General features: G+C 44.1%; 1 protein-coding gene across 4 annotated transcripts in view; it reads right to left on the bottom strand.

Annotated features, from left to right (window-relative positions):
• Positions 1-19,169, bottom strand: part of FCHSD2 (FCH and double SH3 domains 2) — a 131,656-nt gene that overhangs the window by 16,870 nt on the left and 95,617 nt on the right. For all 4 annotated transcript variants that reach the window (XM_053971488.1, XM_053971489.1, XM_053971490.1 and 1 more), the window contains 3 exons: positions 12,884-13,000; positions 12,109-12,213; positions 2,445-2,606 (listed from right to left, as the gene is read on the bottom strand). In XM_053971488.1, the coding sequence (XP_053827463.1) occupies positions 2,445-2,606; positions 12,109-12,213; positions 12,884-13,000 (384 nt within the window). The remainder of the gene's footprint in view (positions 1-2,444; positions 2,607-12,108; positions 12,214-12,883; positions 13,001-19,169) is intronic.

Genomic DNA, 19,169 nt, shown 5'->3' on the forward strand with positions numbered 1-19,169 from the left:
TTTGGGCAACATCTGCTCCTGCTCTTCTAGCACGAGGAGCAGAACCACGCCTTCATTTTCAGCGTGTGGGCTGCTCTCAACTCCTCGGCTGGAATCATTTGGGAAGCAGGCACGGAGAGGGAAAACAGGAAACTCAGAGGTTTGCTTGACACAGCTCATCCTTCTGCAGGGTCTGGGATGGGGGATGGCATTGGCAAGGAATCAATGTGTGGGACAGAAGGACACTGAAGGGGTGGGACAGGCAGCGAACACAGGAAGAAATGCAAGGGAGGTGATCAGAAAAGTGGATGATATAAATTATAAATATAAATTATAAATTATAATATAAATTATATAATTTATTGTATAAATTACAAATATAAATGACAAAAACAGTGGGTATATATATATATATATATAAATAAATAAACTAATTTATATATAAATCTATCTTGTTTTGTTGCACATATACACAGATGGGTCCTGTCCCTGTTCCCTGGGAGCAGAGCCCAACTTCCTCAGCTGTCCTCTCCTGTCAGGAGCTGTGCAGAGCCACCAGGTCCCCCCTGAGCCTCTTTTTCTCCAGGCTGAGCCCCTTCCCAGCTCCCTCAGCCTCTCCTGGTGCTCCAGCCCCTTCCCCAGCTCTGTTAAACACTGCCCACTCCTCCAGGCTGGAGTGAAAGTGCTGCTTGTTACAAACTGCAGTAATTCCTCTAAATTTTGGCGTAATTTTGGTCCCAGCTCTAAGAATTCCAGCTCTGGGCTGTCCCTGTCTGGCCTGCCAAGGTCAACAGAGCCTTTTTTAAATACAGGAGCCTACGTAAGTGTAAAAGGGGAAAATGAGACTCAGAGCTGAACCTCCCAGGCTGTGGCATCGCCTGGGACCAGCACGGGGGGCTCAGCTCCAGGGCCAGCTGTGCCATGTCTGGGGACACTGGGAATGGGGAACTGGGAGCAGCCCAACAGGCACAGAGGGAACTTAAAGGAGGTGGAGTACCGAAAGAAATGGAATAAAATCACTGTTTAACACAGTTAAGCCACAAATCCTCATCTGTCGTGCCCAGAGAGGATCTGAAGTGGAACTCAGCACGGGAATTCCTTTGGGAGTTTGGAGGGCTGACACTTGGATCTGCACACTCAAAGAGCTCAAGATAACACTATTAATGAAACTTCAAAGAAACACAGGCCTTGGACACTTCCAGGGATCCAGGGGCAGCCACAGCTTCTCTGGGCACCCTGTGCCAGGGCTCCTCACCCTCCCAGCCAGGAATTCCTTCCCAAGATCCCATCCATCCCATCCTCTGGCAGTGGGAGCCATTCCCTGTGTCCTGTCCCTCCATCCCTTGTCCCCAGTCCCTCTCCAGCTCTCCTGGAGCCCCTTTAGGCCCTGCAAGGGCTCTGAGCTCTCCCTGGAGCCTTCTCCTCTCCAGGTGAGCACCCCCAGCTCTGCCAGCCTGGCTCCAGCCCTGGAGCAGCTCTGGGGCCTCCTCTGGGCCTGCTGTATTCCACACAAAGTCAGGAGCAGCCCCTGGAGGGATCCCCCAGCCCTGGGGAGATGTTTCCCCCTGGAATCCAAGATCCCCCAGCCCTGGGGAGATGTTTCCCCCTGGAATCCGAGATCCCCAGCCCTGGGGAGATGTTTCCCCCTGGAATCCAAGATCCCCCAGCCCTGGGAAGATGTTTCCCCTTGGAATCCGAGATCCCCCAGCCCTGTGGAGATGTTTCCCCCTGGAATCTGAGATCCCCCAGCCCTGGGAAGATGTTTCCCCCAGCCCTGGGGAGATGTTTCCCCTTGGAATCCGAGATCCCCAGCCCTGGGGAGATGTTTCCCCTTGGAATCCAAGATCCCCCAGCCCTGGGGAGATGTTTCCCCCTGGAATCCGAGATCCCCAGCCCTGGGGAGATGTTTCCCCCTGGAATCCGAGATCCCCAGCCCTGTGGAGATGTTTCCCCCTGGAATCTGAGATCCCCCAGCCCAGGGGAGATGTTTCCCCCAGCCCTGGGGAGATGTTTCCCCCTGGAATCTGAGATCCCCCAGCCCTGGGGAGATGTTTCCCCCAGCCCTGGGGAGATGTTTCCCCCAGCCCTGGGGAGATGTTTCCCCCAGCCCTGGAGAGATGTTTCCCCCTGGAATCCAAGATCCCCCAGCCCAGGGGAGATGTTTCCCCCAGCCCTGGGAAGATGTTTCCCCCAGCCCTGGGGAGATGTTTCCCCCTGGAATCCGAGATCCCCCAGCCCTGGGGACATGTTTCCCCCAGCCCAGGGGAGATGTTTCCCCCTGGAATCTGAGATCCCCCAGCTCTGGGGAGATGTTTCCTCCTGGAATCCGAGATCCCCCAGCCCAGGGGAGATGTTTCCCCCAGCCCTGGGGAGATGTTTCCCCCAGCCCAGGGGAGATGTTTCCCCCAGCCCAGGGGAGATGTTTCCCCCAGCCCTGGGGAGATGTTTCCCCCTGGAATCCGTACCAGGTGCGCGGAGCCGTTGTTGGTGACCGAGGGCAGGTTGGCCCAGCGCTCGTTCTCCAGCTCCTCCATCACCTGGTTCATGGCACTCTTCAGCCACGTGTCCACGGACACCCCGATCTGCTTCAGCAGCTCCAGCCTCGCTTCTGCCTTCAGCTTGATGATCTGGGGACACAAACACGCACAGAGCTCAGAGCTCCTCAGGGCCCCACCTTGCCCCATGGATCTTCTGAAGAAGCTGCTCCCTGAGGAAACGAGCCCCACTCCTCGTTTCCTTGCCTGCAGGAATGAGCTGTGAGCCAAGACACAGGCAGTGGGTTTCTGGGGGCCCAGCCACTCTCACCAGTTGGTGTTTTTTAAAGCAACACCTCTGAGTTTATGCTCGCTCCCACTTCACACCCTTAAGCAGTTCAGTGTAGCTTTAAAGTCCAACGACCCCTGCGCTTCCCAAGGTTTTTAAAATGAGGAATATCCACAGTGCAGACCCTTCTGGGTGGTGACTAAGCTGGATGTGAAACACAAATAAACCTGACAGGATACACACACACACACACCCCAACCCACCAACTCCCGAGCGAGGCTGTTTTCCACCAGCACGTGCCAGAGATCACAGGAAACTCGTTTGTTATTGGAAGCACAATATGTTAATAATCCCCAAATTAAGTAAGTATCGCACTCCAACAAACAGTTTCAGGATTTTTGTCTTCAGAACAGCATGAAAATGGAGGTTTTCCTGACAGCTGGGTTCAATTCAGCATCCTGGCACGCTGGCTGGCTGATGGAGCCAAGGATTTAACAAATTCATGGCAAAGCACCACCCTGATCCAAATCAGTTCACAGTCTAAACAGGAGGCATGGCAAGAGCAGTGTGAAGAAATTCAGGATTTCAGCAAGAGCAGATCTGCATCAAGAAGTGGAGGGCAAACCCAGGGATAAAACTGAGGGTATTTTTGTCCAGACCAGCCCTCTCAACACCCCCCTGCTGCCATTGCTCATCAGAGGAACAAAAATCAAGTGACTTCCCAAAAATCCTTCAGTGAGTCACTGATGGAGGCAGCAACAGAAACCCACTGAACCAGCCTGGAATTCTTCCCACATTCCCTTTCACAGCACTGGTCATTTTTAGCAAGTAGCAAAGTTTCATCTCCTTTCTCTCCCTTCCAGCCCTTCCCACAGGGATCTGAAGCACCTCACTGCAGCATCCCTGACACAGCAAGCACTCAGCAGCACTGGGAATCCAAGCAAAACCAGCAAAAACTGGTGGGTTCAGGCAAAAATTAGAGGGAAATTCCCCTTCCAGTAGTGGCTGAAGCACAGCAGACTATGCAGAATATGTGTACACTGAATTCAAATGCCAATGGGTGCCAGGTAGGTGTTAATCTCTTACACAAATCCTTACTCCATACAAAATTTTGTGTTGAGGTGAAGTGATGCAGGTATTTTTCTCATTTTTGACATGCTGCTGCACTTACAGAATCAGAGAATCTTATCTTTCCATTAAGAAAATAAATCAGAAAAGAAATGACTGCTAACTTTATTAAGCTGAACCCCTAAAAATGTCTCAATTTTCACTTAATTTGTGAAGGTGACTTTAAACCTGTCTCGTTCAAACCACTTTTGAGAGACATTATTTTAAATTCTGCGTAGAAGAAATGTGATTTTTAAGGAGTAGGTCAGTTGTAAGAGGGAAATTTATGATGTCAGATGAAATTTCATATGGCTACAGCTGTGTGCACATGCTCTGCACTGTAATCAGGGATGGAGAAAGGAGGATGGGACAACTTTGAGAGGTGTTTCCCATGGGAAAAACCAAAGCCACTGAGCCACTTCTTCATGCAAGGAGTCTCCAGGTGAATGATTAACAGTAAATAGTGATCAGAGAGCTGAGAAAAGGAGGAAACATTCAATACATTCATGTGCATCCCTTCTCTCCTGTTCCTAAGCATCCAAGGCTTTCAACAAACCCACTCCAACCTTGCAGCTGCACAGGGCAGGGAGAACAACCTTGTCAAAGCAACTTATTCACAGAATCCCAGAATGTTTTGGGTTGGAAGGACCTTAAAATCATCCAGTGCCACTCCCTGCCATGGGCAGGGACACCTTCTGCTATCCCAGGCTGCTCCAAGCCCCGTCCAGCCTGGCTGTGAATATATAAATATATATAGATTAATGCATATATTTACTTGTGGAGTGAAGTAGCTCTCCCCTAACCTGCCTTTACATCCTGACACCCATTTCTGAGCACTTTCCCTGTGCCTCCACCTAGGAACTGCTCAGCCCAGTTGTTTTGCTGTTTACCTCATTATGCAGTTTCCAATTAGGCTGAGTTATGCTACAGCAATAAACACTGGTCCAGGCTGCTACAAACATCTGCAGTTGCTGTTAGTCTTTCCTCTCCTGTAGTTTGTTTGTACAAATTGTGAGCTAAAATAAACAAGCTGCTCCAAAATCCTTGAGTGTACTTGACAAGAGGTTTTAATTCAATGTACCCAGCAAATCCAATGGAGTTCCCCCTCCCTGTTTACACCCAGGAGCCCTAACAGTCAACAAATGTTTGTTCCAAACCACAAATGTTTTGAGTTTCATTCCATTGCAGACAAGCCATAAAAGCACCAGAAGCATTAGGTCAGGCCTGCACTTGAAAGTTATTTACAAGCTGAAATTATATTTTTACCTAAATAATTATGCTGGTAGACCAGAGTTAACAGCTTCCTACCTGTAGGAAAAATACAAATAAAATACCACTCAGGAGTAGAGCTTTATTCTGCTTCTCACACAGGAACAGCTACACATTAAAAAATGGTTTAGTGGTGGCCTTGGCAGTGCTGGGTTGGATTTGATGATTTTGGAGTGCCCTTCCAACCTCAAATACTCTGATTTTATAAAGATACAAACATTTAATTTGAGCATCACTCCATCTGAACGAGCTGGGCTTTGATGCTTTCATTATGCCAGAATAAAATGTTAAGTAAGAAGGAAACAGGGCAACAGTGGTGATTTCACCACATTGTGTCACAAGCTTTTCTCTAAGTCTTGTTCCCTTGAAAGATCATCACATTTAAAAACTAAACAAGGCTTTAAGCCTGGTTTTCCCTGCCTCCCACTGGAGTCCCCAGGGACACTCGTGCTGTGCCCCCTGAGTGAGTGACCTCCACTGACAGACCCAAAAATATCTTCAATCAAGTGACCCCTGGCACTGCCAGCAACTCTGAGCATCTCCAGGAAGGCAGCTGAGCTTCCAAAGCCCAGGAATGCTGGAATCCAGCGCTGGCTCTGAAATCTGGGTGCTGCCCAAATTTCATTGTTAGGAAATCTCACTGCAGGACAAACATTTTCCTGTGTAACAGTGAAATTGCTGTTTACAGTCACCAATTACTGCTTAATAGCTGAGGACTGGGGTATTTTTACACTGATTAAAAAACCATCAGCCACCCACAAAATGTACAAACTCTTCTGGGGGGGTTCCTGCTCCTCTAAACTGTTCTTTCTGCTGGGAGGATCTAAGAAGATGAAAGGAAAAACCACCCAAGTTTTAGAAGATATAAACACTGTTATCTATTCCTCACATACCTGACGTTGCTCCACATGGGAGATGCAATAGTTTTGTTTATTTACTATTCCAGTCTTAATTAAGCAATGGTTTTTTGACCCACAGCTTACTCAAGATGAAGATACACAACTGTTCTGCAAGGCATGGAAAGGAAAGCCAGCAGGAATTTTACAGAGCTGTTCCCATTCCCAGGAGAGAAAAGGGCTGGAAAGAAACCCAGAGTTCCTTCACATCCCACTAACACCTTAAATCCAAGTCCTACAAAGCCATTTATAAAGGTGTTGGGGTAAAAACCACAGAGTAATGCAGCAGATGTTGTCCCTTCAATATTCTGGTTCAGGTTTTTGTTAAAGCCAGTTTTAAATGGATTTTCCTGAAAGCAGAGTTGCTTTACCTGCCATGGCTTTTCAAGGTGCAGAACAAACCCTGTGCCATGCCCAGATTTTTTTTTTTTTTCTCCTGAAGAATTCAGCATTATTTATTTCACACAGAAGTTGCATTTAGGTGCTTGGTCAGATACTAAAATCAAATTAAATTAGGATTATGAGGAGACCCAAACCATTTTCTGTGAGAAATATTCTATTCCACTGCAGTATTTTTTTAGTGACAGGAAAAAAACTCATACAGGAACTATTTAGGGTAGAAAACCCCTCTAAGATCATGGAGTCCCCCCAGCACTGCCAAGGCCACCACTGCCCATGTCCCCAAGTGGCTGGACACTCTCATTTGGCAAATTCTTTTAGCCAGGAAGAAATCAATGTGGAGAGATTGGGGCAAAACACTCTGGAAAGCCATTAGCTTTATTTCTGTCCCCACTTAGAAACATTTCTTGTTGAAATTCTAGGCTTTTTAATTGAAAAAAGATATTAAAATGAAATTCTCTTCAGGAAAAAGTTAAATTTTGGGCCACTGGAATTATGATACAGTGATAGGCATGACTATAAATCAATTTGATTTATAATTAAGTCTTGGAATACCCTAAACTTCTCAAAACCCAAAGTGAGACTTATTCCATGCAGTTCAGTTTCAAATCACAGCCTGCTGTGATAAAGTAGGGATGTATGAGGAAATAAACAAAAAAAATTCAGCTTGCACTGCCTTGCTGGAGGTTTGGGGTAGAAAACCCAAAACTTATCTTTTATCAAAAATATAAATCCTGTCCAACACAACTCACTTAAAATCTGGATCCTTTTTCTGCACCAGGTGGGGAATTAGCTCATAAATTACATTTTCCACCACAACACTGAGTGAGTTTCTGTTCTAAGTGGGAGGCTGGGCTGGAGGTTTTTCCAGGAGTTAATTTATATGCTAAATAATCTGAAATCCAATGTGAAGCAAGCAGGAAATGAGGCACTGGCACACATCACACCTCTCCCAAGGGAATTCCAAGGTTAAGGAAACAGAGGGGAAGCTATTCCTGGAGAAGAATCCACCTGCACAGCTCCAGCCCAAGTGGCAGATGGGTTTTTCCCAAGCTTAGGCACATAAAGCATTAAAGATCCCTAAGTATTGAAGTTGTAGGGTTTAAGAAGTGGCTCTTGAGCTGTTGGGAACGGGGCTTGAATGGACATCACCCAAATTCTGTAAGGAAATAAGTGTCTGTAAAATGTATGTATGCAAACATTTGTTATCAGGTTTCTCTGAGGTCCTGGGGTGAACACTGGTTCCTCATAGAGTGAAAAATGTAATGGACATTTCAGAGCCAAAGCAGTCAGTAAAACTGAGGCACAGGCTGGATTAGACACCCCAAAGCCCATCACCTAGAAAATCATCCCATTCCCACCCCTGCCATGGCAGGGACACCTTCCACCATCCCAGGGTGCTCCAACCTGGCCTTGGACACTTCCAGGGATCCAGGGGCAGCCACAGCTGCTCTGGGCACCCTGTGCCAGGGCCTGCCCACTCTCAGAGCCAGGAATTCCCTCCCAATATCCCACCTATCCCTGCCCTCTGGCAGTGGGAAACCATTCCCTGTGCTCTGGTGTTAGCCACCATGTAAAAAATCATTGTCCCCCTCACTAAACTGCTTTTCACCAAGAGAGTTTGAAATTCCTGCTCTGTGGATGTCACTGGGGTTTCTCCAGGCCAGTCCTCAATGTGCTGACCTGGAAAGACCAACAGCTCCTACACATCTCCTGCAGGGAAGGCACCTGGTTCCCTGCACTGCTCTCCCAGCCTTTGCTTCCTGAGCTCAACCAGAGATGGCAGCGAGGGGCATTTTACAAATTCTCCTTTTTGGATTAGGAGCCTAATTCCCTGGAAGTGCTCCAGGCCAGCTTGGACAGGCCTTGGAGCAGCCTGGGATAGTGGAAGGTGCCCCTGCCCATGGCAGGAGGTTGGGACTAAATGATCCTGAAGGTCCCTTCCCACCCAAACCATGCTGTGATTCCATTTCATTTATTTTCCTGAAGCATATGGAATTGGCTTTGTTCCCACTGTGACACAACCCAGCAATAAATATCCACAGCCAAATACAAGGAGAGGGAGAAATCAGCCCCCCAGGTACAATTAAAAATGGCCCTACACCTCTGAGCTGATCAAACAGGGCAAACAGCACCGCAGTGAGCCTTTTCCAGATCTAATCAGGTACAAACACTCTCTGGAGAGCTGTAGGTATCCTGATGAGGAGACAAAATACATCCCCCTGTAATTAAGTGGGAACAGGATTAATTGCTGTGGAGGCCCAAAGACCTGAGAGCAAATGGGAAACCTCTCCCACCATCCTGGAGAAGAATCTTGTCAGCCCTGGGACAACTGAACTGCTTGGGGAGAGCCACGCTGGAGCCTCTGGTGTGAGAGAGGATAAAGGAGATGAGAAGAAGAAATCTGTGCTGGCACTGCTGAGGCACTTCCAGTCCTGGGGGCAGCTTCAGATCTTCAGGGCAAGAAGGACATGGAGGGCCTGGAGGGTGTGCAGGGAAGGGAACAGAGCTGGGAATGGGCTGGAGAATTCCTGAGGGAGCTGAAAAGGGGCTCAGCCTGGAGAAAAGGAGGCTCAGGGGGGACCTTGTGGCTCTGCACAGCTCCTGACAGGAGGGGACAGCCAGGGGGAGCTGGGCTCTGCTGCCAGTAAATTTCTGTAAAATTCAGTCATTGAAAGATAAAGGGATTCAGGCAGTGGGAAAATGGAAAGCTCAATTCCTCCCTTCCTTCCTGCTGTTACAGAAATCACAGAAGTTCTACTTCAATTACCTGAATTGGGTGAGTGAGTACAGAGAGCTCCAAGAATGGTTTATTTTCACAAATAATCAGTTTTCAGTATCAATTGCCAAACTTTTAATTGATCTCCTTTACAGCTAATGCCTGAATTGTGCCACTTTCAATTTGAAGGAGCACCTTGTGCTCTCAGGGCTTGTCTTTATCAAAGTGGTTCAATGCTGCTGGGACAAGAATAGAATCCCTCTGGATCTAAACTCCACAGTGTGTCATTAACTACAGTCAATTTTACTTCTTTGCCAGTGCCAGAGGTATTATCACTCAAAATCTAACATTATTTTAACAGTTCCTTTTAAAAGAAGCAATCAAACAAACAAACAAAAAAAAAACCCATCCTTTAACAAACCTCGTATTTTCCAATTTTAACACAAAAATGCGTGCTCTGGTTATCAGTTACAGTCACATCTGCCACGTATCACCTGCACAGCAGCACTCTGCTGGAAATCCTAATTTTTCCCTGCCTCTAATCAAGGAGTTTGCTCCCTGAAAACATCACAAGGAAAAACAGCTGTTATCCCAGAAGAAAAAGATCAGAGATGACCCACTGAGCTGTCGATGTGCCAATCTGAGGCTTTATATCCATCTTGCAGAAGACAAAAAAAAAATGGGATTCTCCAGTATTTCCTGATCCTGAGCACATTTTTACTCAATTACTCTGCTGTACTTTCAAATTACACCTGTTTCCACATCCCTGTACTTGTTAAATACAGTTATCCATATGGAACAGCTCCTCCCAGGGCTTAGATTTCCCTGGATTCAGGGACTCCAAGGAAGAGGGCAATGAGATGAGCACTTCTATACCCAATACACCCTAGGAACAAAAAAAAAACAACCTTTACCAATAAAATCCTCTCTAACCAAACCAGAAAGAATTAATCTCAACGTGTTTGTGAAGTTGTCTTCCCCTTCAGGAATGATGAGGACAGAAAAAAAAAGTGGATTTGCAAAGGAAAATGAACGAGTCAAGAAATCAAAATGGGATAGAGAACAGGCATAAAAATTTCCATTAAAATCACAAGCATTTCAAGAGAAAAATAAAATAAAAATCAAGCCTCTGTGTCATCCTCATACACCTTCAAACTCCACAGCCTCCCTACAGCCTAAATAACTTTTTGCACAAATACCACTCCCCAGCCCAGCCCTCAGTAATTCCAACTCAATCAGGTGCACTTAAATATGCAGGAATGTTTGGTTTTCACACACTGCAAGCAATTATAATTGCATTCCCAAAGAACAGGTTTTAGCTCAAAGCTTAGGTTGTCCTTCTCTAGGATTTTATGTGTGCAAAAATCTCTTGTCTGATTTGTGGTCTTGAGCTCACTCTCAGAGGAGTGGGGACCAACAGGGCTAAAAGAAAAAGCCATTCCCAAATGGAAATAAAATCTCCCTAAATCCACTTATTGGTTTATCTGAAAAAAAAAAAAAATAAACAATGCTACACTGTAAACAGCTTTGGTGGCAATACAGGAAAGTCCACAAAGTGCTTTCCACACCATCCCAAAAGCGCAGGGATAACTTCATGTCTTTAAAAGCAGCAGAAGAGAAAGAAGTTGGAAAAACTCCCCCAGTCACTGGGTTTCATCCTCAAGTACCTGGCACTGGCACCATCTTCCCCTGTAAAACAGGGCACATATTAAATGTAAGGAAAGTAAGGGATGGTTTAACTGCACCACACTGGATACCAGGAAAATACACTAATTGTCTGAATTAGCTAAAATACATGTCTTGGAGAAAATAATATATAAAACTTCCACTTCTAGGCACTTTCCCTTTCTCCTAAGTCACATAAGTTCCAGACTGATTTAATTTGTACCTTTTATAATATTTTGCTGCAAGAACTTTCTCTTTGGCAGCTTCTTATCCTGATTTTATTTCTTGCTGCTGCTTTTATCCTTGCAGGTTTAATCATTAACTATGCATGTATATACACAAGTATTTTGGAGTATGGTCTGTTGGAAATAATTTACTCAAAGCAGGTTTTTAAACCACTTTGTGTAAGAATTAGGTTTTAAAAAAACACATATCCTGCATTTGCTTTAAAAAAAAAAAGGAGCCTGATAGTTCTCCTGCCAGGAGGAGGAGTAAGTTTGCTCTGTATTTTTGAACCCCTTCACCTGTAAATCACATTCCTAATGACATCAGCTACTCTGAGGTATGAGAAGCACTTCACTGAAACAATTAGGTTTCTTCTACAGTTTTAATTAAGCAACCCACTCACCCAAGCCCAGCAGATCAGATCCTGCTGCCTGCAGTGGGCTTTTGCAGTCAGGGACCATGAAAACAGTTCACTCTGACCAGCCCAACACTGGCAGCCAAATAAGAAGTGAAGTTTTTCATGAGTCTTAACCCACAACAGGTCTCAAAACCCTCAGTAACCCCTTTAAAAGCACCTCACAGTAAAATCAGAGATACAAGGATCATTTCCAGTGTTTTCCCATCAACAGTCAGGTTTAGTTTGTGTATCAAAACCCACTGCAACAGCACATGGCAGTTGCTTCTAGAACCTAAAAATATGAAGACAGAGATAAAATCACCATTTTCTGGTATTAATTCCTTCAAGTAGAAGGAAATTAGTAAAAAACAATGAGATTGTTTTTCAATCAGTTTCAGATAGAGCCCCTAAATATAGAGATTCTTGACCTTTGACAGAGAAAAGTGCAGTAAGAGGACTCACTCTTCATCAGGAGGTGTTTCTAATATCACTCTTCTGATCTGGATTTTCACAAAGTTCATTCATTCAGTGATTTGACAAATACCAAATGAAGAAAAGAAAAAAAAAAAATCTTAAAATTCCCTGGGTTTTGATGCTAAAAATGCACATTTCCACGAACCAAATGAAGCTGTAACAAAGATCTACCTGTGGGAAGGAAGTGAAAATGCCAAAAGAATTTCCTTTTGTACCTCAGCCTTGCGAATGCTCTCCCTGGCTTCGTCTATTTTCTGCTCCAGTTCCGCTCGGGTTTGCTCGGACATCACGGGCCCGTGGCACTCCAGCTCTTCCAGGGTCTGCCAGGAACAAGGAAACACAGCCCAGGTGCAGCAGATGCCAAAGACAGGTATTTGTGACCATCAGTTACTGTCTGGATGCTGGGGTTGGCTGACTGAGGTCCATCCCAGGAAAAAGGTGATGACTCCAACGCTGCCCTCTGGCCATTCCCTGTGTCCACCCCTTGTCCCAGGTCCCTCTCCAGCTGTCTTTAGACACTGGAAGGGGCACTGAGGTCTCCCTGGAGCCTCCCCAGAGATGTCAGAGCATTCTGGATGTTGTTTTTCTCCAGCTGATGCCGTGCTCAGGGGTTGGAATTGTATGGATGACCAGGAAACTGGGCAGGCTGTTGTGAAAGCACAGCAGACTCCTTCATGGCTGGATTTTTTGGGGGAAGAGCAAGGAACTTCTGTCTTTATTCTCCCTCCTAAAAGACACATTCAACACATTCCAAAACCCAGCTGTCTGATGCCCAAACACAGCCCATGGCTCTTCAAAGATCAGCCACAGAAATAAATTTATCAATTCACATCTAATTTTGCCTCTTCGCATTAGATTTAACAGCCAATTCCTCACGGATTTTCCCGGTGCGGAACAGACTTTAGACACCCACGTGAAGGCAGGCCCCGGGTGAGTCCCTGGTGCTGGCAGCAGCTCCTGTCCCAGGGGATGTGCTTTTCCCAGACCTACCCTCTGGCTGTGGACGATGTTCTTGTGCTCGCGGGCCACCCGCGTCGCCCATTTCCGCGCCTCCTTGTTCAGGCTGTGCTCCTCGGTCGTTCCCGTCTCTGATTCCAGCTGCCGGCTCTGGAACAGGCAACAGGGGATGAGGCAGGATGGCCCCGACCCTGGGCTACCTCTGTCTTTGCCTACAGGGTCTAACTCTGTGTTACATTTGTCAGCCTGGGGTCTTGCATCTTACGAAACAAGGAAGGTGTGGCAAGAACCTCCTGGGGAACTTTGGGATGGGACCAGGTTGTGGGAAGGCAACTCCAAAAGCCAAAAGTTCACAAGAATTCAATTCCCAAAGTAAAAAGGCATTATAGGAAGCAAAGATCATGGAATTGTGGAAAGGTTTGGGATGGAAGGGACTTTAAAAGCCCATCCAGCCCCACCCCTGCCATGGGCAGGGACACCTTCCACTGTCCCAGGTTGCTCCAAGCCCTGTCCAACCTGGCCTTGGACACTTCCAGGGATGGAGCAGCCACAGCTTCCTTGGGCACCCTGTGCCAGGGCCTGCCCACCCTCATGGGGAACAATTCCTTCCTAAAGATGAAAGGTTTAGTGTGACCAAGGGGCTCATTCTTTGTAAACTGTGATCAAACCACAAAGCCATCAAATATTTTAGCACAGCACAGCAGTTTCTGTCCAAAAATGTTTGTGGCTGCAAAACAGAGACTGAAATTTCCAATCACATTTGTGATATTGCTCTATCTTACTCCTGCTTTTGTTGTGTCAATGACAAAAAGTAAAATTGTCCTCCTCAAGAAGTTCCAACTAAAGCAAGATGAAATAGTTCTCCACTGTCTACAGGCTGAACAGAAGAGGAACATTTCCCAGCACGGAATGACTGAAATCATTCCCAATCTTTCCATCATTTCCATTTGTAACAGAGTCAAAGAACCATCTTCCATCTTTGAAGATATCCAAAAGCCACCTGGATACAGTCCTGGACAACCAGCTCTGGGCCAGACAACCTCCAGAGATCCCTTCCAACCTCAACCAGTTCCTATGATTTTTTTTTTCCTGATCCAGTCACTGCAATCCACAATCCCTCTGCATTCCTTTTTATCACAAGTCCTGACATAATCCTGCCCAGCCTTTGAGATCAACCAAAAAAATCCCTTATAAACTGACTCAAGAAGAGAGAATACGCACAGAGCTGTTGAAGTGTGAAAGAAATGCCTGTGTCACAAATTTCTCACTCTGTGTGGTTCAAATGACACCATTTTTCTTCATCAGGTGGAGTTTGAAACTAGAGAAAAAGCCCAGAAGGATGAAAAGGTTGTTTAGGCAGGAGAAATCCAAGGTTAGCCATCAGGAAAGGGTAAGGAGGAGAAAGACATGGAATTATTTTCAGGGTAGCTGGGAAGCCTCCAGCTGTTGCAGAAGAAGAGATGCTGTGATCAGGCATTTTAGCAGGAGAAGTGGAATGATTTGTGTCGAGGAAGGATGAGAGTTTAATCATCTACACCAGCATTTGGCACAGACTGGGGTAAAACCAAGAGACACCAGGAGGCAAACTGAAGTCATTCTGAAAACAAGATTTTTCTGGCCTTTAGATTACACTGTCCTCATGGAAGACACAAAAATACTAACTTTGGTTGACAGCTGATCAGGGGATATAATTGACAAAGAAGCAAAACTTCAGCTCAGTATTTGTTCAGTGAAGTTCTTTGCCAAAACTGAACCTGGCCTTTATTCTGAGTGTCTGAAATGCCAGCCAGAGTTATTTTCCAAGCACAGGGAATTGTCAGGCAAGGTGTGGAGCAGCCCAGAAGAGGAGAGGGGCAGGCACAGGGCCAGCTCTGGGATGATCAGGTAGGAAGGTGAAGCTTCAGGTGAGGATCTCTTCACCTATCCCCTCAATCTAATTAGTAAATTGGCTTTTATTGAGGTGGATTTAAAGAATCATATTCATTCGTTACTGACTTCTTTAATTACCTCTGTTAAGATATCCCATTGTAAAACTGGAGAAGACAACAGATGGATTTATTTAGGCACATCCAATCCTTAAGATAACATTTCACCTCAGTTTTTTTCCCTGTTTATCACACAGCCTCCACCTGAGCCTAAACCTGAGCAGAATTCTTTGACATTCCCTCTTCCCTATCAAACATCTGAGAGTGAAAACAGCCCATAACATATTTTCAGTGCTCCTACTGCTCTTGCTCCTACTCAGCAGCTCATTTCCATATGGAAAGAATCCAGACTTTTCAGTCACTTGATTATTCTTCTCCATTACCCCAAGTGTGATTTTGGGTTTTAGTCTATTTATCAAAAGCACTTGACCAGAAAAATGAATGTGAACTTTGTGGCTACTCTTTAAGGCCTACTAAAAAATAAAGGAATTTTTTAGGATCAGACTTTTATTAGTTATTTATGAAGCAGTGTTGCACCAAGGCAGACCCCACCCTTGCTTAAAGGTCTAAAAAATAAAACAAAATAAAAACGTGGCAATGAAAAGCCTTAATTCTGTACCCTCAGGCAAAGACAGACTGGACAGGGACATCAAGAAAATGAAAACCCAGCTGCCATAAAAATAGGTGAGAAGAAAGGAGCTAAACCACATTTATCTGCTGTGGACATTGAAGTCCAAATTGCAGGGAACTGAAGGGTCTGATCCTGATCTATTCCATGAAGCTGAAGTGTTTTCAGGCCTGGAATGCCTCAATTTAACCTCTTCCAAAAAGAGAGAGAAACCAAACCCACTCTGCGTGGCCAAGGAATGAAGGGAGAGCCAAAAAACCTGAGCTAAACATAGATGGACACTCTGCTGCTCCCTCAGGGCTTGGGTTACAACAAAACCAGTGTTTAGTGCTAAAAATTCAATCAGCAAACCAAAGTTCTGGATGGCTCCAGGCAGCTAAAAAGCTCAGGGGCAGCAATGCTGCTTCTTAAATTAACAAAAGCATTCAGGCTGCAGCTAAATGTCACTTCTGAAATGTTGGTACAGGTGCAGGATTTGCCTCCCAACAGGCCAAATTCATCCTGTATTCTTATTTATCTGGTTATATCCGGATGCAGATGGCACAGTGCTGTCTTGAAAGCAAAAAAAAAATCAGCTCTGGAGCCTCCAAGTTCCTTATTTTTGTGGCTGAAGCCTAAAAAAGTTCACTTGTAGCAAGGCAAAAAGCAGAGAACATTTATTGCATGCAAAGCACCGACAGAAAACACAGCTAAAAACCAGGCATTTCTTTTAAAAGGAGGTGAAAACAGAAAAGTTTCCATGCCAGTGCTGCAGAGCAACACTCTGGGGAGGAGGAAGGAACACACATGACATTTTTCACACAACTCACTGCTAAACTCAGCAGTTCTGAGAAAATCGTGAGCCAACTTTGGGGCTTCCTTTCAGTCTCTTATTGCTGAATTAATTTCATTTTAATTTAGCCAAGAGTGAGCTGGGGCTGACTCATATTTCAGTAAATTTCCAACATTTCAAACTGGACACACTTCATCTTTAAAAATTAAGATTTTTTTTTTCTGCATAAAGGGGATTTCCCCCCCCCCCCTCAGAATAACAAAAAAAAAAGACTTAAATCCACTATTATTATTATCACATATATGTTACAATAAGGCTAAATCCAAATCAACCTATTATTGCTGCTTTATAGAACCACATGCTGCTTTTTAAACCAAAAAAATTATAATATATAATTAATACTAGACAATATGATATAAATCTAATAAATTGAGGAGGAGGCTGCAGAAGAAAAGGAACATTGGACTGGGCAGGGATTTTTTTTTTTTTTTTTTTGGGTTTGGGGGTTTTTTGTTTCTTTCAGGTTTTTTGTTTTTGTTTTGGAAGTCTAGAATCTTCAAAGTGTTGATTTTTATTAAATATCACTGATCAACACAGCTTTGTTATTCCTAGGCCTTGACGTTTCTGTATTAAGAACTTCTGTTGCATACAAGAGATGAAAAGCACAACCCTTTTATTAAAACGAATTTGAATCTTATTTTATTTTTAATGGTTTTTATTGTTCTCACTGAAATTAATCTTGAAATTAGAGTGCAGAGTATTTTTGTTCATTTACTTCTGTTCTCACCCTCCTAATTATCCTCATTTGCCTCAGCCCTCACAGCAGCTGCATTCCCAGCCAATTTTTCCAAAAATCTATTAGAACCAGAAATATGAAAAAATTGCCCTCATTAGGTAACCAAAGGCAAAAAAAAAAAAGAGACTTTTAAAATCAAGTTTGACCCAGAAAAATTGATTTTGTGGATATTTTCAATGCAATAGAAACAAATTTGTAGTTCTGAATTGGCCACTTCTTTCAAGTGCAACTTCTGCTCTCTGTTTTTCATTGTTAGAAAATACTGAGAGCTAAAAGCCAAAGAATTCTGTGTGCTCTCTAAATTAAAATTAGGTGGTGAAAATTAAAATCAACTAGGCAGTGGAAATGAAAATAAAATCCATTAGGTTGGGAGCCAATTTCAGCTCATTATACTTAAGAGAAAATCAGAAATGATCCTCACATTTCAACACCCCAGCAGACCCTAAACTTTCCTTTTTCTTCAGTAACAACCTCAAATAAAAATATCAGATCTCAGATCTTATTTTGAGCACAACTGGGCTGAGAGGGATTAAATAAATTCAGTTTTAGACAGGCACAAGATGGGTCATGTCACAGAAGGAAGGCAGAGCTTTGCCCACTCACACCTACTGATCATTTCTTTACCTGAATGGCTGTAATTCTCCTCAAAAAGAATTCCTAAAACTGAATAAAATTAAATAATTACTTCTTTGTAATATATATTTAGCCTCAAAAAAGGTTATACTTAGAACCAGTCTGTTCCAGTATTAAAAGGTTGATCAAATTAAATAACTTTATTTTATTTTTTTAGGTTTAACTTCAAGAAAGTTGTACTTAAACCCAGTCTGTTCTGGTATTAAATGTACAGACCATGGTAAATATAGAAATATGGACCCCTTTTATGCAACTTATATAAAATTCCTTCACAGAAGATGCTGAGAAATTCCAAGATGTTCTTCTGAGAGTGAAGGGAAATTCATCTTTATTTTCACAATCTACCCATAAAACAGCCAAGTTACACGGGGGGAAACTGCAGAACTTCCCACTGACCTTCCTGAGGTGTTTTTGTGCAAATGAAGAGGGGGAAAAATAAGATTATATTCATGTCAAGAAGCTGTGGAAGAAATCAGCTGGGCCACAGCTTGTCCTCATGTTCTCTGAGGAAACAGTGAATAAAAAACAGGAAAAATACCCCAAAAATGAAATGTCAGCTTTTCAGGGCCCTTCTCCTCCCATTCCAGGGACACTTTTGTGTCACCTGCCTCCTTTTCTCACGTGATAACCCTGGGATCAAGGAAAAAGATTCTTTTCCATTCTCTGCTTTGCTGTCTCTAAATCCATGTTGGGAATTCATTTCTGGAGAGGATTAAAGCTTGTTCGGAGCTGATCAATCATTTCTTTCTGGGTATTTTTAAAATAAACCATTTCCTCAAAGGTAAGTGGTTTATTTTAGGGATTTTTTGGGAAAACTTTCTTTTTCAAAAGTAAGAATTTATGTCCATCAAAATGAACCAAGACAATGAAATCATCTAATAATTTAGTAACATGAACCACTGATTAAATCCCAGCTCAAACCAATTTTTTTTAGATAAAGGAAAATACCTGACTGATGTAAAACATTTTGAAGTGGTTTTCTCTTGGTGGGCACTCAAAAGTGTACATTTTACCTAGAGCAACTGGGATTTTTGGGATCAAAACTCCGGGAAGTTGATGGGAAATTGTTTCATTCCTTCCTTTCTTAGGAACAGACCTTTTTGCAGGCTCTGACCGTGCACGCTGGGATCATTCTGGAAGCAAACTGGGCTGTCCCTGACTCAAGGATTGCACAGAAATCCTGGTAATAAAACTGGATTTTGGGATGGAGCATGGAAAAGTGGAATTTCCACCAGAATTCAGAGCTCTCCATTCAGAGCTCCATATCCACACTGTTTACAACATTCTTCCTGCCTACAGCCCTCACAACTCCAATCCAGTAATACTTAAATACTCTGAATTTTGAGCCCAGTGGATCAGCCTGAAGGGAGCCCACAACTTGTTCTTGGAAAAGGTTCATATTAAACTTCTGAGGAGATGTATTTATGACTGTCCTTTTTTCTTTCAGCCCTTGGTGTGAAAATTATCATGCATAACCCACAGAAATTAAAAGCCAACTGAGAAACCTCTGCAAAACATCTAGGAACAGAACACGTGGCAAAAGAATGCTTGGTAATTGTTCTCCT

The sequence above is a fragment of the Vidua macroura genome, chromosome 2 (genome assembly GCF_024509145.1).
Source record: "Vidua macroura isolate BioBank_ID:100142 chromosome 2, ASM2450914v1, whole genome shotgun sequence".
NCBI classification, from domain to species: Eukaryota; Metazoa; Chordata; class Aves; order Passeriformes; family Viduidae; genus Vidua; species Vidua macroura.